Source organism: Gorilla gorilla, chromosome 2 (genome assembly GCF_029281585.2).
Source record: "Gorilla gorilla gorilla isolate KB3781 chromosome 2, NHGRI_mGorGor1-v2.1_pri, whole genome shotgun sequence".
Lineage (NCBI taxonomy): Eukaryota > Metazoa > Chordata > Mammalia > Primates > Hominidae > Gorilla > Gorilla gorilla.
In genome coordinates, this window is record NC_086017.1 from 167559624 (window position 1) to 167587010 (window position 27387).

At 40.8% G+C, this 27387-nt stretch overlaps 1 protein-coding gene across 4 annotated transcripts in view; it reads left to right on the plus strand.

Moving 5' to 3' along the window:
- The window catches only part of KCNAB1 (potassium voltage-gated channel subfamily A regulatory beta subunit 1), a 494315-nt gene that overhangs the window by 367246 nt on the left and 99682 nt on the right, over positions 1-27387 (plus strand). For all 4 annotated transcript variants that reach the window (XM_055381884.2, XM_055381883.2, XM_004037886.4 and 1 more), the window contains one exon: positions 6176-6219. In XM_055381884.2, coding sequence (XP_055237859.1) covers positions 6176-6219 — 44 coding nt within the window. The remainder of the gene's footprint in view (positions 1-6175; positions 6220-27387) is intronic.

Below are 27387 nucleotides of genomic sequence, written 5' to 3' on the forward strand. Positions count from 1 at the left end.
ACCTTTCCTCTCCTTGGCCCACTCAGCCCAGCCTCCCATCCGTGACACAACTGAAATGGCTGCCACAGAAGTCAACAGCCATCCCCACAAAGCTGAACATGAAGGGAATTTCTCCACCCCACTCGCTGTGCTCTATCTCACGGCAGCCTTCAACACTGCTGCCCACTTACTCCCTGCTGAAACCATCCCCTGCTTTGGCTTCTCCACAGACACTTTCCTGATCTCCATGTACACCTTTGCTGCCCCTTCTCAATTTTCTTTGCCGATGCAGCTTCCTCTCCATCATCTGTGGTGCTGGAGCTCCTCAAGACCACATCCTGGGCCCTCTTCACTAACAGAATCGGTTCCCTCAGCCGCTGACCCAGCCCATGGTGCCTGTTACCCTGGACACTCAGAAAATCCCTCTCCCCACTCTGAGTTCTAGGCAATTAATCTTGGATGTCTCATGGATATTCAGTCCCCACGAGATTGCCCAAAGATTCAAAACCGTTGTTCCCCCAATGTCCCCAATGAACACTCTACTTCGGTGAAAAGCACCCCTCTTCACCCAGCTGGCCAGATCAGAAACCTGAGAATGGCCTCTTATTCCTCCTTTTTCACCCTCATATTCAATCAAAATACCAAGTCCTGTAGATTTTACCTGCTGGGGATATCTGGAATCTTCCCCATCCTCTCCACTCCACTAAATCCGATTTCAAGGTAGCACCATTTCTCATCAGGATTGACTAAGCAGCCATCTAGCTCCTCTTCTTACCTTCCTTCAACCCATTTTCCCTGCTAACATCTTCCATTACTCCATATTAAGGTCAAAATCTGCAACATAATATTTAACGCACTGTTTGATCTGGCTCCTGCCACCCTATCAGACTCATGTAGAGCCACTCAACCCTTTGTTCTCCCCTCCTCTATTGCCTAGAACGTATTTCAGTTCTTCAGTTACCCATGCTTCTTCCAGTCTCTGAGCCTTTGCACATGCTGTTCACTCTCTTTGAAATGCTGATCCCTGCTCTCTTTACTAAGTTTCTTCCTACTCTTCCTGTGGATCTCAGTTTAAATATTACTTCCCTAGAGAAGCTTTTCCTAACCACGCATATTAGGTCAGCTTTCTGAGGGTCCCAATTTTGTATTTAGGGCCTACTGTCCTTTTATTTAATATTATAATCAAATAATTAATCTATTTAATACCTGTCTCCCCTCCTATGACATAAGCTGCACGAGAGCAGCAACTATCTGCCACTCAGCCCAAGCTCACAGCCTAGTCTGAGGCCTGGTACATAGGTGAAATTTGGTACATCTCCTTTGACCTAATTAATTAATTATAGGAAAGTCTCTTTTTTCCACACTTCTCTAGACTTTTCTAGAAAGTACGGATCATCAGGTGTTTTATTTGTCCAAGAAAATGAATAAGAACCTAGTCAGAATTTGCAATTGACAAATGACTTAAACTTTTAAATCAAAGAATCTGGAAGAATCCTGTTCTACTTTGTTGCTATTTTTAAAAAGGTAAGAATAAAAGTTTCGTTGTGCCACCTGTCAATGTCTGTCCTCAAAATGCCTAGCTAAATCATTTGTGTGCCTGGTGAATCCCAAATGAGTCATTATTTACTTACCAACAATGATGAACAGTGCCCTCATAAGAAAATGTTATTACTATTTGTAGCCACCTTCATGGCTGTCAAAATGTATGTTACCTTATAACTATCAAAACCAGCTGGCTGGCAAATGAACATGATTTCTGCTCATGTACATTATTAAATGTGCATTTCTTAAAAAAAAAACAAAAAACAAACCCAAATCTCATATTTGATTAGTAACTTCCAGGTAAGGCAGAGTATAATTCAGAAGGATCAGAAAGATGTTCAAATAGAGTGAGACAGCAAATGATGTAATTCTCTGACCACATGAAAACCAGGTCAAACCCAGCTTGTTTCTGCCAGCCTGACACAGCTGCTGGAGCCCCTTGCATATGCTTTCCAGCTGTCCCTGTTACGTCAACCTTTAAATCGGGGATTTTGCCCGATGCATATGCTTCTTGCTTGGTCAAATGCAAGGCACATATTTTTGCAAGCTACTTTTCTCAGCTGTTTAAAATTGTGAATAAGGTCTAAGATACGTACATCGAGAAACAAGCCATTTAAAACAACAAATTTGAGTTACTAATTTTCTGCTTTTAGCCTCTTTGACTTGTAAAGAAACTGTGAGCATCAGAGTGGCCTGCAAAACTGAGCCTAAGTGATGCTTGATTTCAGTTCTCACTACTCCAGTACTGCCTTAAAAGCAAAAAAAAAAAAAAAAAAGCCTGGTGGATGCTCCATAAAGTGAGGCTAGGAATTACATTCAGTGCCTCTGCCATGGAACAAATCATTGTCCTGAAATAAGGTCAGCCATGTATTCACCGAGTGGAGAGTCTGCCTTCAGAAAGAAAGGGGAATCACAACCTTTGAGCTCTCAAGAAGCTATATCCCTTCTCCACATAACTTTTTACTGACGCTGTAGGATTTCCAAAATTTGACTGACAAAGCTAAGTGTTCTGTGCCTCCACATTGATGTCATTTGTTTCTAATATTAGCAGCAGAGCAGTTCAGGTTCACCTGAGAAAGAGGAGCTTTTATTTTGAGTTCAACAGGAGCAGATACTAAAAATGAACATGGTGAGACTTGTTTCTGATATCTCTGACATAGATAAAATAGTTAAACCTGTGCAGTGAAACAACTTTGAATCAAATGGAAAAATAATTCATTCTAATTGGCAATTTGATGTGCTTACAGAATTTTTATGTAGCCTCACTTATGGGAACACTGAGGAATTAAGAAATAGAATAATATAAAGTTGTTTTTCTGCACAATGTCACATAAGATTATGAGGTATTTGTGAAAATTCTACATGAGTGAGATAAAGGTTCCAGGGTATGTGTTATAGCCCAGCATGATTAGTAAACTTGGTCATTATTTGATGTTAAAGCCACACAAACAAGCTTCTGAACTCATTAGATCAAATGTGTCAAGTATTTGGGCTTCTGTTACACAGCAGATCTTAAGTGGCTTAGAGGAACTGGACAATAGCTACATCTTCACTTAGTACTGCACAAACATGGATAGAGACAGGAGGATGCAGACGTGCCATTTGGAATAGCAGAAATCATGTTGGGATTTCATGCCCTGAATTGGAGGTAGCTAGTTCCTCCTACCTTCTCCAGCTGCAAAGTGAGTGGCACCATCCTGTGTTGGGAGTGCCTTAAGTGGTACACGTCTCACAAAGAGACTTGCATCTGAACAAAGTTACAGCAATGCGCATAGAGACCCAGATATATCTCATGCAGAGAAAATGCCTCTCACTTTAAAAGTGACCACCTGAATTTCATAACTGTTCTATCCAGAGGATGAAGGTATTTGGAAAAAGAAAAGTATTAGAGTTAAGGGAAACAAAAATATCAAGGCTTAAGGTGGGGACCTATCACCACTATAGCAGTATTAGTCTGTAATTGAACTTTTCTTACATTTTAAAATCTTGTAAGGCTTTCATTCCAGAAAGGCCATCTTGGGCGTTTAAACAGCAGTGGCAAGAAAATGGGCCATTAGTACTTGCTAGTTTGCAGTTTGTTTTTGCTGACAGTTCTCATGTTTAGTCTTCAAAACCCATAACAGAGTGATCATTATCTTCAGTTGCTGCCATAAGGAAAATAGGACTGCCATCAGGAAAATGGGTGCTGAGATGTTGCTAAGTACCCAGTGATATAACTTTGCCTTATTTGAGTTTGTTAGAAAAATCTCTGAACTAGCAGGGCACGGTGGCTCACGCCTGTAATCCCAGCACTATGGGAGGCTGAGGCAGGTGGATCACGAGGTCAGGAGATCGAGACCACCCTGGCTAACACGGTGAAACCCCATCTCTACTAAAAATAAAAAAAATTAGCCGGGCATGGTGGCGGGTGCCTGTAGTCCCAGCGACTCAGGAGGCTGAGGCAGGAGAGTGGCATGGACCCGGGAGGCAGAGCTTGCAGTGAGCCGAGATTGCACCACTGCACTCCAGCCTGGGCGACAGAGCGAGACTCCGTCTCAAAAAAAAAGAAAAGAAAAAAAAAAGAAAGAAAAGAAAAATCTCTGAACTATAGAGACTTAGCCTTAGAACTGTCTTGCTCTATAGTTTTCTACAAGTCACTTCTCCCTACTGAAAGACATTAAAAATACATGAAAACCCTTTTCTAGATCCTTTTCTCCATGATACCTACAAAGTTATGCAGTATAAGCCTGAGTAAGCCACCACCTCATGTGATCTCCACGGTAGGATGTATCCCATGTTACTGGAATTACATGTTGGTTTTTCTGTGTCCCTCACTGGACTCTAAGCTCCTTGAGGGTACAGGACCATGCCTTGTTCTTCTCTGTATCTCCATGACTTTTTAAAAAAATTCTCCCTACAATATAGCATTTGCTCTAGATTCCTACCCCTTAAAATCAGTAGACTTTTGGACTACCAAGAAAAGTCTTTTGTCTGTACATCTACTGATTTCTGAAAAACTACTAAATGAACAATTTCTTATAAAAATTATGTTCACTGGAGCAATCCAATTATTTTCCTCCCATTTAGTGGTTCAAAATATTTTCCACATGCATCTTTATGCAACAGTTTTCTTCCAGTTGGACATGTCCAGTTCATATGGGAAAATTTAGCACCATGTCTGTTGGAGGGTAGGAGTCAGAAAGCACCAGAAATCGCTATGCCTTGCATTTGTTTACAGTGTAACACTTTAGCACACATTCTCAGGATCTGGCCCTACAAACAGTGATGCTACGCAAATGGCATAGACATCAACGCTACATCTTCCAAATGAAGAAACTCAACCCCGGAAAGAAAAGGGAGCAATTTCTACAAGGTCACCCAACTAGTTGTGACAACGGGTCAAAAGCCCGGGTCTTTCAACTCTTTGCATTTTTATGCATTTTTTTATTATGTTGTACAATTGAATGTGTTGCTTAGGTGGCATTTGATAGACAACATTAATAAGCAGAGGAAAAACATGTGATGCAAAAATGGGAGTACTAATTGCTAAGTCTAAAGAAACCAAAACTGATGACAAATCAAGGGAGAACTTGGGATAGTTCAGCTGTGCCACCAATTTGGAAGTTTTATTTGTGTTGTTTCCTTTGGTGTGGGAGCAAGAAGGGAAACTGTATTTTTATGAAAGCCTCTTATCAGAGAACAAGGGTGCACTTTTCTACAATGTTACAGTTATTTCAGCTTCGCCTGCTCGCTTTGGACCCTTTCACTAATGCTATGAGGCACCCTGTCTCTGAGAATTTGTTTTTTTCCTCTAACAGCTGCTAGTCAGAAGACAAAAATGGGTTGAGTCTGGATTTCCACAAAGACTTATAGGCAAATGCATACTAGAGCTCCTAGTTCTATCCTTGTTTAGAAAGCAAAAATATATTTCTTTTCCTTAAACTTTTGGGAATAAAGAACTATCTGATGTTCCCGTGGTAATTTTATGTAATCTTGAATTAAATATATATACACACACACACATATATATGTAATATAGTTAAATATATATCTATGTATTATAATATATTAAATATACGATATAGTTAAAAAAACCTAAAAGATAGTTTTATATTTGTTATTTTAATAATTCACATCCATTAGAACTAATATTCTGTTTTAGAAGTCAGTTTGTTAGTCAATAAGTCAAAAATATTTATTAAGGCTCTGCTTACCGTGTGTCAGGCCATTCAACACAAATCAGAACTGTTCTGTGACCTAAGTCTAGACCAGGATGGTAACTGAGGAAGTAGTGAGAAGTGGTCAGTTGACAAATAATGAATAAATGGTTGGTGAATAAGTTAAAGAAGTTTACCCTCAAGAAACTCACATTCTAGAAGGAGAGAAAAAGCCAGTAAATGGGTAAACAAGTTAATAAAGAAGACAATATGAGACTGAGAAGCTGTGTTCTGTGGGGGACATTTTCTGTGCTGTGCCTGAACAGATTTTGAGCTTCCTGGTGCCTGAGTGGCCATGCAAGGGAGACTTGTCTCAGGACAATATGCCGGCATCTGTGGCTCTGCCTCTATCAGGACTCATCAAGAATCTTGCCAAAATGGAGATACAATATCCACTTATGCATGTACAGTTTCACCTGAGGAAATGATGACCAAGTGTTGCTTTGTTTTTATTATAGGAATCTTGGAAAATCAGGACTCAGAGTTTCTTGCTTGGGTCTTGGTAAGTACTGAGGGTGTGGCGTGGGGGTGGGCTGGAAGGTGGGAGACTGGGGAGGGCACCAGGGAGTGACTGTGGTCTAGGCCAGGACCTGGTCTCAGATGAGGAGGAGGCTTCCTGGCCAGTATTGCCCCACTTCTCCTTTGAGCCTTTCTCTTCCCATCATGACCCTCTCCCAGGGAGCCACCGTGTTCATGATTCCTTATAGGGGCCCGTGGAGCATAAGGCAACCTGACGCTAAAGCACACCTCAGAGAAAGGGACTCATGCGTCACTCCCATTTAGCAAGCATGAAGGACTGCATGGCAGGCATTTTATAGGTTCAGTTCACCACTCCCTCAATTCACCTGAATTTTTTCTATCTATCCTTGTTTTCCTTTTGCCTAATTTCCTCACTTTTCTATATTATTATTATGCATTTTATATACTTTTATAATCTGCCTTAAATATTTGGGGGGGCAAGGTGAGATACACATAAACACATGTACATTAATATGCATTAATAAATAAAAAGTATTATTCCTCCTAGTCAATATTTGAAGAGGATTAAATAGAGATGGCAATTCTAACAGCATAAAGATGAATCTGAAGTCGTGGAATCTGACTGTGAGACTTGGGGAGGCTTGAGGCCTCCAGACATCCCTTAGGCCCAGGAAAAGGCAGCCTTGGCATTCCTGCCATTCAACACAAATCAGAGCTGTTCTGTGACCTAAGTCTAGACCAGGATGGTAACTGAGGAAGTAGTGAGGAGTGGTCAGATTGTGGCTATGTTTTCAAGGTAAAACCTGAAAGATTTTCTGTTGGGTTCTATGTGGAAGATGACAGAAAAAAGTCAAAGATGACTCTAAGGATTTTTTGCCTGAGCAACAGACAGGATGAAGTACGAGTAAATGAGGTAGAAAAATGAGAGAGAAATTTAGGGAGATTAGGAGATTGATTTGGGACATACTAAGTTTGAGATATCGATTAGGCCTGCAATAAAAATTGTCAAGTATGCAAATAGACTTATGACTCCAATTTAGAAAGGAGAGCTAGGTATATTAACTTGAGAGTCATCAGCAAGTAGATGCTGTTTAAGCCCGGATCCTGGATGAGAGCACTAAGGGTGTGCTTATAGACAGAATAGAAAACAGAGGCATATGGTCTAACACCTAGGAAATCCAACATTAAGAAATCGAGAAAGTGAGGAGGAGCCAAAGAAAGCTGAAAATAAAGCAACCAGCGCAGCAGGAGAAAAATCAGAAAAAAAAAATGGAGTCCTGGAATCCAGGTGAGCATTTCGAGGAGGATGGAGTGACCAATCCCGTCAAGTGGTGCTCATGCATCAAGCAAGATGGGGACCAAGAATTGACCATCGGGTTCAGCAACATGGAGGTCATCAGTGACTTTTACAAGATCTGTTTGGGTGGAATGGTAGAGTTTAAAGCATAATTGGAATGGTCCCCTGGGAGAATAGAAAGAGACAAGCTGAAGGCTACTCCTTTGGATGATGATTGCTATAAAGAAAAGCAGAGAAATGGAGTGGCACTGAGCAGACAAGTGGGATCAGAGAGGTTGCTTTTGCACATGGAAGAAATGACCACATATTTATACACTTCTGGGGAAATCCTTTTGAGAGGAAAAAATGATGCAGAAAAAGGAGAGAGAAGAATATCTGGAATGATTTCTTGAGGACATGAGAAGCACACAAGGAGAGAGTACATGAAAGAAGCAGAGTACATGGGCTTTGAGGCTAGTAGGGCGATTGATGGGGTGGTGGAGGGGGAGGTATTTTGTCAAAGTTCTCTTCTATTGCTTTTATATTCTCAGTGGGAATCAGAAGCAAAATCATCAGCTGTTAGTGAGGATGAGAAGGAAGTGTTAGAAGTTTGGAGAGAAGACATGCGGGAGAGAAGAGTGAATTGACCAGGGCTAGGCCACACAATGACAAGACAGCATGAAGGATCAGCTTAAGATCAGTATGATTAAATTTGAAGTGAGACCATGTCCATAGTTATGTGTTTTTCTTCTAGACATGTTCAGTTTTGCAAGTTCAGGTGGGTTTTTGTTTTTTTACATAAGATGATAAAAAGAGGGCAAAGATGCTGAGGGCTTGTGTTGGGCAGTTATTTTAATGATGGAGTTGGCATTTAAACTGAGTAGAAAGGAAAATGAGGACTAGAGTCAGGAAAATGAGCCAGGAGCTAAAATGAGGGAGCTGAGGGACTGTGAAAACTGGATAGGATCAATAAAGTATATATCCCAGAGGGACTAAAGAATTGTTGAAGCAAAAACATTAGAGACAGTAGTTGGAAGGACAGAAAGTGGTTGAAAAGGGAAACATTTGAAATTGGGGTTATAGAGGGGTTCAGTTATTGTTAGTGACATAGTCTATGGTGTGTCCATTGGGAGAGAATGGTGGAGGTTGTATCGAAGACAAGATCAGTGAGGGAGAGAAGGTTAAGAAACTTGGAGGTGAAGGTGCAGGGAAGATCATCTTTGGGGTCACTGAACTCACTAAAAAGTACAGCAAAACTAACATTGGAGAGTGGCAGTGAGAAGTGAGCTAAAATTTTCAAAGAATGAGAGGGAGTGACCAGGGTGGGTCAGCAACTACAACATGAGGGTCCTGATGATGTGTGAGACTCAGAGCTGGCATGTGTGAGGGGGTATTTCAAAGATACTGAAAGCCATCAATGTCTGAGTTTTTCTGATTCTTCCTAATAATCTGACTTGGGAGGTGAAGGCAGTATTTGTTCACCATAAGTCTAAGGTAATTTGACATTTGCTTAATTTATGGCTCTGATATTGTTACTATTTACTCATATTTGAAAGACCCTGGAGATTCATTACCAGGGACACTCTGACCTTAGTTTTTTTTTAAAGTATATCTTTACAGTAAATAACTATTCGGTATTCATTATTGAAAGGAACTACCTATTAATGTAAAGTAAGAAATATATGTAGTGAAAAAGCATTGCCCAACTATTTACGAGCTTGTGTCTACGGTGGAAAATAGTTTAGTCAATAAGTACACAGAAAACTCAGCTGAAAGCCCTTAAACAATAACAAATTCAGGTGCCCATGCAATCCCAGTCTCCAGAGGCCAGTCTCCAGTTTTTGTTGATTTTTGTTTTCTTTAAAACTACAGACTGTGTATGAGGTGCAGGCATTTTAGTGAACTTTGAAACAGGCTTGATTCAGGAGCAGCAAGTTCTATTTGAGCTTCAAGTTTTTTTCAAGAGCCTGAACACTTGTAATAAGACACTGCATGAAAAATAAGAGGAAACAAGGAAGTTCATAGGGCTGACTTGCTTCATTCAAAACAGGTAACTAAGCTTGACAACTTGAATAAGCACTCTTTCAGAACTTTTTTGAACTGCCTCTATAAGCCAGAGGAGACAAGAAATTCATAGAAAGAAATAATGCACCAGCCTTAGATAATTTGTCAGGCTCTGCAGACCCCAGCTGTCAAATCCAAATGGAGTTGGGTTTACTGCTGTAGGCTTAGGATGTCAGCTCAGTCACGACCTACGTTCAACTGAGGCCTTAGAAATTAAGTAGTAAAACTGCCAGGAAATCAGAAAGCTACAGATTCTTTTCTTGAAATACTCTAAAAGTGATAGTTAAAGCTAACAATTCTGACTTTCTTCTCTACCAGAGAAGGGGCAGCCGGAAATTCCTTGCCCTGACAATTTTCCTTTTGGTGAACTAAGAGCAAATGTGTAAATGGGAGTAGAAAGGTGAAGTAACTTGAGAGTGAACTGATGGTACATCCGAAAGAACACAGCCCTGCCAAGGAGAGAAATGGGAAAAAATATTAATATTATGTGGCCAATCCTACCTGTGGGTTGCTGTGGCTTGCCTGTTCTGTAAATATACTGCCCATTATTGTCAAGACTTGAAGTCAAAAAACTCATGGGAAAGGAATAAACTCAGAGTGACCAAACTCACCCCGATCTGATAGGAGGTGGAACTGCCTTACGAGAGAAAAATGGTAGAATTTACGTTAATTCACTCATTCATTTATTCATCTTAAGCAAACATTTATGAAGCCAGACATTGGTTACAGGAGACACGAGGACAAGAGCATGGAGCCTGCCCTCAAATTTATCATAGTGCAGTGGGAGTTAGGCTTGCAAAAAAACAAACTGATAATGTATCTGACAGATGCCGTAATGGAGAGTACAGGGCAAGTGAAGCGTGAAGAAGGTCTCCTGGGGGATCTGGGATAGCTTGATGGGGGAACAAGGGTTGCCACTTGGCTTGACACTTGAAGAGAGAAGTCAAGTGGAGAGGGAGGGCAAGAGGTTTAAGACAGGAAGCAATGCAAGCAACGGCGACTCCAGAGGGAGACTCCACCGAGGGGAGGTACTTGGGGAAACGGGTCACATGTATAGAATATTATGAGTACAAGGTATTGGGGAACAGCAAGAAATGAGCCTGGAAAGAAAGCTAGGTTTGATTATAAGAACCCTTGTTTGCCTTGCTAAGCCGTTTAGCTCTTGTCCTCTATGTCTCTGGAATTCCTTCAAATCCAAAGGTCCCCAGGTCTCAACAAACACTTCAGGGACAAGGAGGAGCAAAGGCTCCATCTCTCTCCACTCTCTTCCTTCCACCTGCCACAGCTTCCATCAAAGCAGCCCATTTTTTCCGCATATTATTATTATTATTTTTTAAAAATAGACTATGTTTTAATGCAGTTTTAAGTTCACTACAAAACTGAGCAAAAAGCACAAGGAGTTCCCATACACCCCTATCCCTACACATGCATAACCTCCCTCATTATCAGCATCCTTCACCAGAGTGGCACATTTGTTACCTCTGATGAACCTACAGTGCCACAACATTATCAACCAAAGTCCATAGTTTACATTAGGGTTCACTATTGGTGTTGTACACTCCATGGGTTTTGACAAATGTATAATGACTTGTATCTACCATTATAGTATCATACAGAATAGTTTCACTGCTCTAAAAAATCCTCTGTCTTGCCTATTCATCCCTCCCTCTCCTCTAACTCCTGGAAATCACTGTCTTTTTACTGTCTGCATAGTTTTGCCTTTTCCAGAATGTCATATAGTTGAATCATATAGTATGTAGCCTATTCACATTGGCTTCTTTCACTTAGTAACATACATTTGAGTTTCTTCCATGTCTTTTCATAGTTTGATAGTTCATTTCTTTTTAGTGCTTCATATTACATTTTGGAAAACAAATTCATCCTATGCCAAAAACAGTTATCAAAACCTTGCTCAAGCTTGTGATAAGCCATTGAAAACCTTGGGTCAGAAATAAGACATGATCAAAGGTATTAGAAGCAACATGAAGGCTATAATAGAGGGAACAGGGTTGAGGCTGGAGGCAGGGAAATTAATTAGGAGTTGATGATGAGGCAGTGGTATGAAAGATGTAGAGGAAGGAGGTGATTAGGAGAAAGAATGAATAGGGCTGGTGATCTCTGGATACAGAATAGGAGGTCTTCCTGAGTGCAGGAAGATGCCCAGACTCCTGGATTGGGCATGGGGGTGGATGAGCTGAAATCTCAGAGACAGGAGACACAGGAGGGAGCTGTGAGGGCAGACAGCACTGTTGGGGAGTGGTGACCAAAGAGCTTGTGACCTCCCAGCTTCAGATATCTAGAGAACAAGGGGAACTCTGTGGAGATCTCTAGGCTGGAAATACAGACCCAGGAACTTCTCACAGTGATGACCCTATGATTGTCATCGAGATCACCTGGAAACACAGAGGACTGAGGTGTTTGGACAGGTTTAGGACATCTGGCTCATGGTGTCTGCCTGAGTGTATGCTCCCTGAGAGCAGGGACTGCCTATTTTTCTACACTCCTATTGCACTTTAGCAGATCACAGTATCTGGCTAGTAGCAGGTATTCAAAATATTTTTGAGTGAATGACTGGGGAGATGATCAATTGCTAAGAAATGACGAAAGGTCCACTGAATAATAGCAAGGATCCAGCTGAAGTCAGAAATCATGAATTGCTGAGGCCCAGCCCAGTTCTTTGACTTCCTCCAGTGGCATATCAATGAAGAGACAGAATTGTAGGGTAGGGAGTGGAGATAGAGAGAGGCCCAGCATCAGGGACTGTCCTAAAAGAGGGTTGGAGACCGGGGAACCTACCACATACACAGGTGACATGGGGTCTAGGCTGGGTTTAGACCCAGAGCTGTTTCATCAGGGCTCTTGCTTCTAAAGTTAGAAAGGAGCATCTGCCCACACTGACTTGCTCCAAAAGTCTCACACTAGGAGCAGTAGGCTGGTCTGATTCATTCCATGGGAGGTAACACACCACAATGTCCAGCTCACCTGTGTGTGCTTGAAAGGGGCTGACTTTACCTTCCAGCATTCACTCTGGAATGGGCATGCTTCCCAGCAGGCAAGATGTCTGCAAGAAAAAAGGCACATCATGGTTAATTTGATGTGTCAACTTGACTGAGCCATGGAATGTCCAGATATTTAGTCAAATTTTATTTTGGGTGCACCTACGAGGGTGTTTTGGGATGAGATTAACATTTGAACTTACAGACTGAGTAAAGCTGATTGCCCTCCCTAATGTGGGTAGCACTTTCCCAATCAGTTGAAGGCCTGAATAAAACAAAAATACTTGCCCTCCTGTGAATAAGAGGGAATTCCTGCCTGACCATTTCAAACTGGGACATTGATCTTTTCTTGCCTTCAGACTCAAACTGAAACATCAGCCTTCTTGGATCTTGAAGGCTGCCAGCTTTCGGAGTAGAACTATACCATTAACTCCTTTGAGTGTCTAACTTGCCAACTGCAGATCTTGGGATTTCTTGGCCTCCATAATCACATGAGCCAATTCCTTATAATTCCTCTATACACACACACACACACACACACACACACACACACACACACCCTATTAGTTCTGTTTCTCTGGAGAACCTTGAGGAGTGATTTTGTTGATTTTTTTTTCAAAACATCATGCAAGTGTATGTGGCCAACCAGAGTCAAGTATTTGTAAGTGATATAGGTGGGAAGATATGGAGAACCCAAGTGAGGAGTAATGTGGTCACTTGCTCATTTTTCAGCTGAGTACATATTAAACCTAATGTAAAATACCATCATCCAAATGGAGCTTTCCTGGGCTGTTCGCAGGTCAAGAGGACAATTTAGGCAGCCCTGTCAGATAGGGTTTGATCTGGACCTAAGCAGTGAAGGAGAGAAAGAACACCCCCATACCTTTGGGTCCCTGTTTCGCACATCCTCAAGGCTTTAATTCCTTGGGAATGCAAACTGATTCCAAGGAAATGTTCTGTGTCCTTTCAGGCAGCTGCTTCATGCTTCGTCCTTGAAGAAATAAAGTCATAAAGTAAAATACTTCTTAACACCTTGGAGGACTTATATGAGTTTCTCAAAAGGTGTTTCTTCTCATCTCTGGCTGCACATTGGAGTTACCTGTTTAATTTAAAATTCAGATAATCTCGTCTCAACCTAGACCTTTTCAATAAGGAGCTCCACATGCATGTGTTTTTCAAATGCTGCCCTGACGGTTCTGAGGCAGTATCAGGGTTGGAATACATTGTCTTATCTGGATGGATTAAGATAGAAACGTGTGAACTGATATCTAGTGTATCCAGTGCCAGCAGCCATGATTCTTATCTACATGGTAGCAGCCGCCCGCAGGTCTAGGCCTGGGAGCTGGCCTGAGGCATTTCCAGCTGGACTGGAAAGCCTCCAAAGAGGAGAATCTGCCCTGCTTAGAGCTGGCCTCAGGGCAAGTGGGGTGAGCTGGCTTCCCTGCCATTCGACTCCTGCCATCTGGGTGCCAGTCTTGTCTTATGCCCCTCCCTAACCAAGAGAACTTTCTAGAGCAAAATCAGTGAATCTTAAGAATAAACTGTGTGGGCTTCTTTTTAATGCATTCATATGTGCAGAATGTAGTCCTGGATCATCTCCCTCTGCCTTAGTGATGCTCTCACTGCACTAAATATTTTGACATTAGGAGAACACGACATTAAATATTTAACATGGATGGTATTATTTTTATGACACCCTTCATGATTCCCATTCTTGTTGTTTAGGCCGATATAAACTAGCTAGCTCACCTATTATAACAACATAAGAGCAGCAATAATAAATATTATGAAGTGCCTCCTGGGACACTTGAGAGGTAGTTTTAAAATGCAAGCTTTCCCTGAAAGAGTTTACCAATTTTTCTGCATAACACAAACAGAGTGAACTATCTTAACTCCAAAATACCCATAGAGTTTAAATGGTGTATGAATATTAAACATACAAGAGTGTTTTAGGCATGTCACTCTTTCTGGAAAGTCTAACTTGAATAAATGTGATGCATACATATTAAAAATGAGCAGACCTTTGTATTTTTCCAAAATTGTCTAAAAATATTTCTTCCTAGTTTCCTACTTTTATGGATAAAATCCTTCTTAAGAATTGCTGACAAAAAGAAAGAAAGAATTGCTGACAAGTGGTTGCCCTCTGAATCAGCAGGGACTGCTGGCCACATGGCTTTGCCTCTGCTCCCAGGGGTCTATTAGGAGTGACGATATAGCTTAGGTAGGAGTGTGGCAACCTAATATTTCACACGCTGTCAGAGTTGAGGCTTAGGGGAGAACTCGAGGAGAGAAAATAGAAGGGTCTGTACACAGAGGGGTTTATTCAACAATCTGGGCATGCAAACAACCCGTGTGCATGCATGCACGCACACACCTCATCTCTCTCCATGTAGCCCCAAAGGGATAAGTAGCCCTCATTTGCCAACCTGTGATCCAAAAATGAAACAAATGGCTTCAAAACCATTAGTAATGGGGGACAAAAGGTCCTCTCTAGGCGCAGATCTGGGCAATTTGCTGAAATTCATCATTTATAAAGACGATCTCACTAAACATCATCACAGCCATGAGATGGAGAATTAGTCCTTGCAGCCACCAGCTCCATTGTGAGAAAACAGGGTCAGGGAGAGGCGATATGTCTTGTTCAAGGCCAGTGTTAGAGACAGCAGACTCCCCCATTTTCTATCCCTCCCCGCTCCACTAGCAGCCTCGTCCCTTATGGCCCATCTACTTCCAGCCTCCAAGCACACACAGCTACTGCTGTCACCCACATCTCTTCATGTCCCAAACTTCCGCTTCCTCCTTGAAATGAGAATGGCTGCACCAAATGTGTAGGGCCCCTTGCGTCTCTCACATTCAGGCAGTAGTCAGGTGATGTCATGATTAGGTTCGGCATGACTCTGGGTTGGCAGCTTGGTGAAAATGTCTTTACTTTTCAACTAGAAAATGTCAGAACCTGAATGACTCCTGGCATCCATCTCCAGAGTTAGGGTAGACAATGACTTATGAAAGCTCCACAGACAGAATGGGGACCGGAATCCATGTCTCTTGGCCCACGATCAGGTGTGCTTTCCCCATGAGAAATTTCAAAGTAAGGATGCAATTGAGTGCAGGCATTTTGGTTTTTGTGTGGATACCATCAATGAAGCTCCTAGTGCCTGCCTTTCCCTCCTTTGCACACTGCCCTAAAGGCTTCATGAGGTCCCCATAGTTCCTGTACTCTAAGCAGCAGCCTGACTAAGGCACATCTTTGTATGTACAAGTCTATTCATGTTGTTTACCTCGGGTTTGCCTGTGCATTCTACATTTATATAAAGATTATTTTTCTAAACTCTGTGCAGCATAAAAACCCAAATGAAAGTTTTGTAATTTCAATCAATAATGCAATTAAGCTTATCTAACAGTAAGGCAAAAAATAGATAAATCATTTGAATCCTGTCTGCCAGTGGGGTGAGGCTGTGCTGTGTCTGTGCCTGCCTCTGGTATGCCCAGGTGAGGAGAGCACAGGGCTGCAGGCAGTCATCTCTGAAAGTGCAGTGTACGTGGCTGAATGACCCTCCAGGGGCCAATGCACCGAGGATGACTGTGCAGACATTCATAGGAATGCCTTAAGGGCCTCAGCTGAATGAAGAAGAAATAAAGTCTCAGTTCTTTTCAGGCCTATTGAGTATGAATGAATCAGAAACCTTCCACAGTAAGCCAACAGAAAACCCAGCTCAAAGCAAGTCAAGACGTCAGCTCTAGCAAAAACACAAATTTCTAGGCCCACATGAAAGAATTTCTAGGCTCACCTGGACAGTGGACCCATATGGATTTATCTGGGGATCAAACTGTGAATTCTGTGAGCTGCAGGTTGGTTCTATTCTCAAGCTGTCCTGAAATAGCCAAGAGGACGGCAGAGGCTTCATGCCTCACATCCCATTGGCTCTGGTTGGTTTATGTATCCATCCCTGAGCCAATCATCAAAGACTTCAGTCTCTCAAGACCCACCCTGACACTGGGGAAGGGTACTTTAAATCCATCCAAACTGCATTCTGGGAGTAGGGAAGTGATTCATTCTCAAAAGAAAATTAAAGAACTCTTACCTAAAGAGGGGAAATAGTGGCTGAGGTAATAAGCAGATGACCACCATGAATAGTTAAGAAGAAAATATATTCCTGGATCTGGGATGCCTTCCTCTGCTTATTTAGCTTATCTGAGCCCTTTCTATGTCATTGGTAGCCATAGTTGAAAATTGAAATTCTCCCAGCTTTTTCTATGGCATGAGGTATGCTCAGAGTTTTGTGAGTCAATTCAATTTGCCTAATTGACAAAATTTTCCATTGCAGGGTAAATATACAGCTTTGCCTTCTTGATATACTCTCTCGTTTCTATGTTTTTAATAATCTCAAAGGATTAGTGAGACCTAAGGCTCATTTACAAATAAAAGCTTCATCCTAACACCTGGATGATGAAAATATGCAAAGAAGGACCTCCATGAGAGAGAAGAAGAAAATACCATCAATACTCATTTCATATCTGACAACTAATTACAACTAGAGGAAAAAGAGGCTACCCACACATAATTATAGGAAATGGGTGATGAGGTAATGAGCAATGGCTAAATTGGAGCTGACAGTCTAACCATGGGGATTTCTTTAGCTGAAAAGAAGGAAACAGGACCTGATTTGGTTCTGTGCCTGGAATTAGCTTCATTTTTCTTCATAGTCTCTTACTTTGCCTCCCTTCCCATATCTCCACCTTATGCTTGACAATAGCCTTTCCTTTGGCCCTTGCTGAGCTGTTTCTTTTGGCAGCAATGTCTGTAACTGCTCTCTGAAGAATAGAGGACACAGAACTGGTCCTGAGACATGTTGCTACAGGTGACCTTCTGTCTGACTTCATTACCTACCCCCACCATTCTCAGGGCAAAAGAGAGGAGCACAGCAGTCCCCCTCCTTTTCAGTGCCTTCCAGGGAGGACTGGTTGGCTGTCCTGGCCCTGCTGATGGATTTGCTGCCTCGGATGTTGCCTACGTCTCAGTTTGTGAACTCTTAGACACTGCGACTGACTCGGTCATCCCTGTAAAGCATGGCCAGGCACTTTTTCTGTCATTTTTTCATGTGTTCATGGATTTCACAAAGATGCAGTAGACGCTGTGCTGGGCAAACAGGGAGAAACAACACACAGATGCCTGCCCTCACAGAGCCTATCTAGGGAGTGGAGGAGACGTGGTTCTCAGGATGAATCAGATCCTTGGGCTATGTGCCCCTAAAGGACACCCTGCATTTTTTACTTGTGTTTGATGGTGATTAATTTTTTAGCCTGACTTATTTCCTGCTGGATTGTCAGTTCAGAACACATGACTAGAACAGAGAAAAAGGTTCTCAATATACACTCCTTTATGGAATGACGAATGAACGAATGCAGGACCACACAGTCAGTACTCTGAAGGAAATATAAAGCATCATGGAAACATGTACAAGGGCTGCCTAAGCTAGGGTTAAGGGAGGTCATGGAAGGCTTCCTGGAGGAAGAGTAGTAAAGGATAGATTGGGAAGGAGCCAGGTCAAGGAGAACACAAGGAAAAGAACAATTAAACAAGAATGTGATAGAAGTAGAGAGGCAGAGAGATAGAGGTACAAGACATAGAAATGGCCCAGGGGAGGAAGTGGCCACCTCTTTTGGGGGAGTAGGGGAAAGTGCTGCTGGAAGCCACCTGATGTTGAAGGATGAATAGCAATCTGTCAGCTTGACAAGGGAAAGAAAGCCACAGGCATATCTTGTTAAATTTTCTATTTACTCCTCACTTGGGTTTTGGCTTGATTGTTGCTTTCCTGAACATTCAAGTCTGGGCTAGAGGCTTCCTACAAGTTCCCATCACGATCCCTCTTATCAATATGTTGCCCCGTGGTTGTATCTATTTTCATATTTGCCTGTCTTACCACTGGATTGAGAGTTCTAGGAAAAAGAGGCCATTACTATCATTTGCCATTTTGACACTACCATCTGGCATGGCTCTGGGGGAACATTGGGGGTTTAGTAAATATTTTCTAAGTGAATTAATACATACATTTCAGGAAGAGGAGAAGCTTGGAAGCCTCAATTAGCATGGCCTGGAGAGGGAGCCATGTGGGAGAGAAAAATGATAACAGATGACCTCAGAAAGATTATGAAAAGCACTGAAGCCATGTCACAAATCTTGGTGTTTATCTGTTATGTGATTGGGAGTCATGAAAACATTTAACTCCAGGAGTCACTTGGCCAGATACATTTTAGTCAGCTCTCATGGTCACAGTGCAGATGGCAAGGTGGTGAGGGTTGAGAATAGAGGCGGGGAGACAAGCTTAACGACTTGAGTATTCTCACTTTTACAGAAGATTAAATGTAGCAATACATCAATTGCCCACTCACTGTAAGCCAAGCTCATCATACTGTCAGCATATACAGACAGCCCATACAGAAGGTATATCAGGGCAGTAAGGTAAATGAGGCTTGACCAAATTGGCAAAAGCAGGTAGAGAAAATACAAAAGGAAATACATTTAAAAGCATAAAATAACATATCAGAAAAAGATCTCTAATATAGGTGTCATCATAGTAAACTACAAAGTTTCTGAGATTGGGCGAGGAAAAAAAAATGCTAGTTCCTAGATATTTTCTGTAAGGAAAAGGTCAAAGATAAATAGAAGTTAAATAAATGGGCAAACAGGCAAATCAAAGAAGAAAAGGAAAACAAAGTTGAAATGTAAAATTAATATGAAATAAACAAACTAGAATTCAAGGCAAAGAAAAGACAGTAATGAGAGGTGATAACTAGTGGGGTGGAGTCCCTGAGAAAGAGGAAGGAGATGGGATCCACAGGATAAGTGGAAAAATAAGCATTGAATAGAAAGGACACCCTTCCACAGTGGCAGGAAGAAAGGAAGAGAAGATGGTACTGTTTTAATTTATGTTCTCTTTGAAGCAGGCTTTGAAACAAGGATTTGAAGGCAGGTAGTTTGATGATTTTTTGAGATGTGAGATTGGAAAGGGAAGGTGATAAAGGACATATAATCAAGTCAGTGCTAGTGTGGGTAACTGAAGCTAGAATTCCCCTGGGACTCTTGAGCCAGTGTGGAATGCACACACCTACCTGAGAGTGAGGGAGATGGGGTGTTTCCATACCATAGAGAGTCATCAAACATCTAGAAGCCCCAGGGAAAACGGGCAGGCCACCAATTGTGTCTGCTATGGGTCAGATAGTAGATATGGCAAGAATTAGAGAGGGTTATAGTCTGTCTTCCTTTATTTTCTTTGTGAAGCAGGAGGCACTGTTACCTGCTGAGGTTAACGGAAGAGGAGGTAGGACCTGAGGTTGAGAAAAGTGGGGCAGGTTTGAAATGCACACATTGGAGAAAACTGACTAGAAAACAGAAGACTGTTGAGGGTCTATGAGGGACTAGAGACAAATAATTTACACTGTGTCAGTCTCTATAGTTTGTTAATTTCCCCAGCACAGCTCAGCACCTCGGTTATAGGTGATGAGCAGCCAGATAGTCAGATTTATAAGGATGTGGGTTTTTGTCAGGCAGGTGCAATGAAAGGACAGTGAATCAATGGACTTGAGAATAAAGCAAGAGAACCTTCTAAATGGTGAACCACATCATCTAGCCACCCCGACCCTCCTGGATAAGGAAGGAATTGAAGACAGACATTAGACAGAAGAGAAGGGAAAGAGTTTGAAGTCAGAGTATGTGGGAAGAATGTACAAAATCTGCAAGAGTGAGATTCTAGCTCATGGAGATTAATGACCAGATCTTACATATATAGATATATTTGGAATTAAATAAGGCATACCTTCACCCAAGTTCTGTTGTGTGCATGTTCAGTTCTATTTTTCATGGCAGCATTGCTATCTTGTTGTATTTTTACCCCATCAACATTTTCTTCCGCTCCATCTAAAAGTCTGTGTCCATCTTTTTATTTTATTTTAGTTCCAGGGTACATGTGCAGGATGTGCAAGTTTGTTACATAGGTACATGTGTGTCCTGGTGGTTTGCTGCACCTGTCAACTCATCATCTAAGTATTAAGCCCAGCATGCATTAGCTATTTTTCCTGATGCTCTCCCTACCCCTGCCCACCCCCAACAGGCCCCAGTGTGTGTTGTTACCCTCCCTGTATTCATGTATTCTCATTGTTCAACACCTACTTATGAGTGAGAACATGTGGTGTTTGGTTTTCTGTTCCTGCATTAGTTTGCCAAGGATGATGGCTTCCAGCTCCACCCATGCACCAGCAAAGGATATCTCATTCCTTTTTATGGCTGCGTAGTATTCCATGGTATATATATACCAGATTTTCTTTATCCAGTCTATCGTTGATGGGCATTTGGGTTGACTCTGTGTCTTTGCTATTGTGAATAGTGCTGCAATGAACATATATGTGCATGTATGTTTATAAAAGAATAATTTATATTCCTTTGGGTGTATACCCAGTAATGGAATTGCTGGGTCAAATGGTATTTCTGGATCTAGGTCTTTGAGGAATCACCACACTGTCTTCCTCAGTGGTTGAACTAATTTGCATTCCCACCAACAGTGTAAAAGTGTTCTGATTTCTCTGCAGCCTCACCAGCATCTGTTGTTTCTTGACTTTTTAATAATGGTCATTCTAACTGGCATGAAATGGTATCTCATTGTGCTTTGATTTGCATTTCTCTAATGATCAGTGATGTTGAGCTTTTTGTCATATGTTTGTAGGCTGCATAAATGTCTTCTTTTGAGAAGTGTCTGTTCATGTCCTTTGCCCACTTTTTAATTGGGTTGTTTATTGTTTCTTCTTGTAAATTTGTTTAAATTGCTTGTAGACTCTGGATATTAGACCTTTGTCAAATGGATAGATTGCAAAAATTTTCTCCCGTTCTGTAGGTTGTCTGTTCACTCTGATGATAGTTTCTTTTGCTGTGCAGCTCTCTAGTTTATTTCCATTTGTCAATTTTTGTTTTTGTTGGAATTGCTTATGATGTTTTTGTCATGAAGTCTTTGCCTGTGCCATGTCGTGAGTGGTATTGCCTAGATTTTCTTCTAGGGTTTTTATAGTTTTGGGTTTTACATCAATGTCTGTCTTGCATATTTTTTTTAAAATTGAAGTTTATACTTGAAAGTTTGTGATATCCACAGTGGCCTAAATGCATGTAACTTCTATAACCAGTGTAAATTTAAGAAGGATTGGTCTTTTATTCAGGGGGATTAGTGGCTGCTGTGTTGCTCTTCCAATTGACCCATTGGAACCACATGAAAACAGTGGATTTTCAGTTACCTCTGCTAAGAGAAGGGAACTGTGAAATCAAAAATCTAATTGTATTTTTGTTTGTCTTTGGAATGCACTTTCTATTTCTATTTGAATCTGGGTGTCACAGGTATAACATGTCAGTGGAAAATCAAGAGTCATCTACAGTTAATAAAATATGTAGGAACAATATAAAGATCTAGTACCCCATCTCAGAGTAGCATTCAGTTAAGCTTTTAGATTGCCATAATAAATTAATCATTCTGCATGGCACCAGTGGGAGAAATTCCACTCTGACCCCATCAAAGTGATGCGTCCCACTTGCACCTTACTCTAGCAGGACTGGTGGCCCTTGTAATCTTGTCCCAGAAAACGAGACTGCTGATATTATTTTTTTTTTATTTCACATTTAAAAAAATTCTGCTAAGCTTCTTTTGCTACAGTCATTTGCTGCCAGTGGGATTTTTGCAGGAGGTTAATAGTACTAATAAAATGAAGGGGAAAGCACCAAAGAGAATCTTGAAGGAATAGTCTGTAATTCTTTATTTGGTCAGGGTAAAAGACCCTGCAAGGTATTACAGTCTCCATTTTGGGGTCAAGGCCACCTTCAACCTTCCAAATTGTTCTTCATCCTCTAGGACCAGTATTTATTGTCTCTCTTCCTGTCACTCCAAGGCTTCTCACTGTATTGGGACCTCATAGAGTTCATTCCTACAACATCCCAACCCACTGCTTAGACAGGTTGTCATCTCGGCTGCCATTACAGTCACAGGGGGAGCTTTTAAAACATACCTGTGCCTGGGCCTTTCCTCAGACCAATCAAACCAGAATCTATTGCTTTGGAGCAATACATCAGCTTCCTAGGTGGTCCTCTTAATTGGGTCACAGTTGAAGATCACTGTCCTGGATAAGGAGCTCCAAATTCTGGCTTCCTGTGCAGCTGAAAGGTGGCCTGGCTCCCCACCTAAGTTACTTGCTCATCCAATGACTGAATCCACTGGAGGCTTTGAGTACCTGGGAACTTTTTTCTTCCCAGGCAGCTGCAGCAAGCACAGCCAGAGAGCAGGACAGATGCCACTTTTGGTGACCAATGCAAGAAGCAAGGGGCAGGTGAGGTATTTGTTTTTCACTTAGATTTCGTCCCCAGTTAAAATTCAGAATTTTGAATAATGTTTGAATGTTTTAGTCTATTCATCATTCTCCATGTGTCACTTCAGAATAATCCATAATAAATAATACATTTTTCTAAGCTTTGTTAAGACGGGTATGTGGTTAGAATTGATACATTCCAATGTCGACTGTGGCTTTCACTGTGAGTTCTGAAAAAGTCATTTATGTTCTTGTGGAACTTCTGCTACTTCATATATTATCTCTTTGGAGATAATAAGGAAAGTAGCATTTAGTGAGCACCTATGGTATGCTTGTACTAATACTATTTGTCTAGTACTCTTGTCTAGTACTATTCTAGACACTGACATATACTATTGAAATCATTGACAGTGTAGGCTGACCGGGCATGGTGGCTCACACCTGTAATCCCAGCAGTTTGGAAGGATGAGGCAGGCAGATCGCGAGGTCAGGAATTCAAGACCAGCCTGACCAACATGGTGAAACCCCGTCTCTACTAGAAGTGCAAAAATTAGCTGGGCATGGTGGCGTGTGCCTATAGTTCCAGCTACTCAGGAGGCTGAGGCAGGAGAATCGCTTGAACCTGGGAGGCGGAGGTTGCAGTGAGCCGAAGTTGCGCCGTTGCACTCCAGCCTGGGTGACAGAGCAAGACTCCATCTCAAAAAAAAACAAAAAACAAAAAAAAAACCAGGATAGACTATGTCATCAGACTACCTGGACTCATCCTGGCTCAGTCACTTACCAGCAAATAAACTCAAATCACAGATTGGTCGTGGGTTTTAAACAAGATAATGTCTATAAAGGGTATAGCACTGTGCTTGGAACAATGTAAATTTTCAAAAAACAAAGTGTTAATTTGCATCATTGTGATTTTTTTTTTTTTTTTTGGTTCTCACAATACTGTGAGTAGGTATCATTACCCATTTTAGAGATGAACAAGTCTCAAAATGAACTAATTATCCATGGGCATAATCAATCTCAGGCGTATTGGAAGGAAGATGAAAAACTGACCTTTCAGAATTGTTGGAAAATAAAATAAATAATTTCAGAATGTGTTACTTAGCCTGGGAGATAGTTAATCTGCAAAGCTGGACTCTGTTTTGATATTGGAGAGACAGTGATGAACAAGACAGACAGCCCTGTCCTTGCCAAGCGGACCTTAAAATCTCCATCTGACTTTGACACTATCACGCAGTGTACACACAGGCCTTTTGATGGCACAGTCTTCACCACAGATGTATACTCTTTCCGAGTTAACAGAAAGTTCTACTCTCTTATCGTAAGCAGTCCTGAGGTTCAGGCCAATCACAAAATAATGAAAAATGGAGCATCACCAGACGAGATCTTTGCTCTCCAGGAGTGCCCTTTGGGAACATTTCCCTCGTTTCCCACAGCCAGGGCCCCTGGTGCCAGCAGGAGGAGAAATGGACACCATCAGTGCTTTAAGATGGCAAATGCAAGCTTTATTCTACCATCATAACTCCTTGGATCGATGCTGACCTCCCAGCCACCCTCCAAAATGTTCTCCCATTGTGTATTCAGGTGTGGTGGCTGGTGAGTACCCAGACCACAAACTTACATAAAGGCCAGGAATGGATTCATTTAGATTAACTTATTTCCAAGCAATGAATTAATTAAGAAAAAAGCAACTGCAGGCAATACATGAATACATTGGACATTACTTCTCTGCTCATCATTTCTCCTCTGCTGGTTCTTGAATTCCATCATTCATATAACATTTCATAAGCACATCCTCTATGCCAGGTTTTATATAGTCTCTGGTGATACAGAGTTCATCCTGAGATGTTGGTAATCTCGAAACTGTCTCAAGAAGCCTTGCCTTGTGTATTTGAGAACAATCCAAAATACTGTTGAGATAAAAATATAACATTTATATTTTTTGATGTCTCTAGTTACCTAAATTTCTGGATAACTTTGCATACAGCTTGTTAGGAAATGTCACTTCATTCCTGTACAATTGGGACTATGGTTATAACATCATCACCTCTATGCCAAAGCATGGCTGGGAATACCAGCATTCTTACAATGGAGACTTGTCTTCAGGCCAGGCTGCCAGGAGCTGTTCTTTGCTTCTGCTGAACCATAGTTAATTTATAGTCTATCATTTCAAAGGGGAATGACTCTGTAGAATTTGGACTAAGTGCAATCTCCCAAGATTGAAGATGTACCAACATTGTTTTATGATTTACTATTGCTCCATTTTCTTCTTTAACATGTTAAATTACACATAATTACTGCAAAGGGAAGAAATAGACTTAGAAATAGACTAAGAGTCAGTGCACAAAAAGAGAATCTATGCATAGTCCTATGGGTGATGCAAAAATATCCTGTCCACTTGATACAGCTATAAATTTTCTTTAGGAAAAGGACATTACAGATTTTTTTAAGCCGAAATCATTAACAGTTGGTATCTATCAGACACAGATGAAATAAGCTAATCCTTATATGTAAATCTGTAAATCTACAGGGAAACATGAAAACTGGGTAAATTTGAGTGTAATATGGTTGGGAACTTTTTAAATCTTTGGGTTTTTGTTAAATTATCCCTTATATATTCCCTCAGTTTTAATTTTTCTATATTTTAAAAAATTCTTAGTCAAAAAGTACATGAATAATTTTATATTCCTCTTTGAGTTTTTATTAATGATATTTAATACTCTAAATATCATGAAGTTCATATATACCTCAAGAGGAAGAATTTGAAAGGACTGTTGCAATATATTTTTCATTCTTTTTTTACAACGTATTATCTTGTTTTCACTAAGAGAGTTTATTTGCCTTGCCATGGAATTAAAATTTATTTCCTCGCAGATTCTGACAGCTCTATAAGCACACACTGTGTTTTTTATATACAGATAGAACAAGAGTTACTCGAAATTATTACTGTTTGGGAGAGAACAATTCACTGAACCATCAAAAAATATATCCCTGCACAAAGATAAAGATTTGACATTAGCTTTTCACAGACAAAAGAAAGCATAAAAGAGGTCACATTGACTTTCAAACTTCTTGACAGTAGCATTTTTCCAGACTTCTTTACATAGTAACTTACTGTGGAAAACCAAAAGATAAATAAAAAAGAAATAAAAATGTATATTTGAACACATACTATATTCCAGACACTATGCAAATAATTCGCGGGAAAAAAAAGAATTTTCAATCTTAATAATAGTTCCTATTTTAGAAGAAGATATTGAAAATATTTAAATTTGTTTTAAAAATCAGAAATTGCCATTTAGTCCTAGTGTCACATGGAAGGTGTCTAATTTTATTCTAACACTGTGTTTTTTATCTACATTAACTGCTGGATACATTTACTACAGGAGTTCTTCAAAAAGCAAAATTACTAGGGCATAACAATGCAGATTGTTTTAAAGGCCCTGGAAACTTTATTGTAAGAAATAATTTTAAACATTTAAATGTCAGCAGGAGAAAATATGAGGAATTTTGACCAAGAAATTTAGGACAAAAATGTAAACACTGCCTCTTTTTCATCTTCGAAATGTAGGAAGGGCTGTAACTTTGGAAACTCTTGTTCATGAATGGATTTTCTAGTAACAAGAATATTTTTAAAATAAATTTTGCTTCTGATTATAAAAGTAATAATATTTATTTCAATAATGTGGGCCAAAAAACTAAAACACGCAGAGAAGAAAACATTTATCTAAAGACTTTTTGGCTTTATTTTATTTTAAATTTCCCTATCAGGCTCAAGATGCTAACTTAATCAGTTTGGGAGTGTCATGCCTACATCAGGAAATTTAAGGAAATTAAGCCATTAATTTAAGTTACTACATATCATGAATTCTAAGATCCAAGTATGGAGAGTAGGTCATTGTTTCTAGGGGTAGATTTAGTGCACTGAAATTTCATTCCTGTTTTGCCCACACAGCCTCTAGAGAGCAATGTCAATCCTTGCAGTCTGCTTTATAACACAAAACTGCCTCTTCTAAACTTCACATCCCCACCGTTCATCCTATTTCCAATGTCATGCCCTTGTCTTTAAACTGTACCCATCAGATTAATGGAGAAACAGAACAAAATGGTTCCAGACAGATTTGCCCTGAAACAAATCTTAAAACAAAATGGAGCTAACAGTATTCCTTGGCACTGAAATACATAAACCTTAAATCTAAGAAAGAAAGAAAATATCAAATACCTGTACATCTCTAAAAGCATCATGAGGAACTTTAATCAATCCCAGACGTTTAACCCTCAAAACCTCAAGCTATGCACAGGCATTAGAAGGTCAGCCTCCAACTCCCCACAGGTTTTTCTGGGAGGCTCAGCCAGCCATCCCCATCCCAGCCTTTCCTAATGAAAGACTGGGCTACCCTCTGCCTCTGCCCTCCCAGCTGCAGACAGCCTGCCCTAGGATCCCTTCAACAGCAATCACATCTCATTGTTGCCCAGCTCTCTGCCCTGATCCAGAATTCTTAAAAGGGTTTGAGGGCTAAAA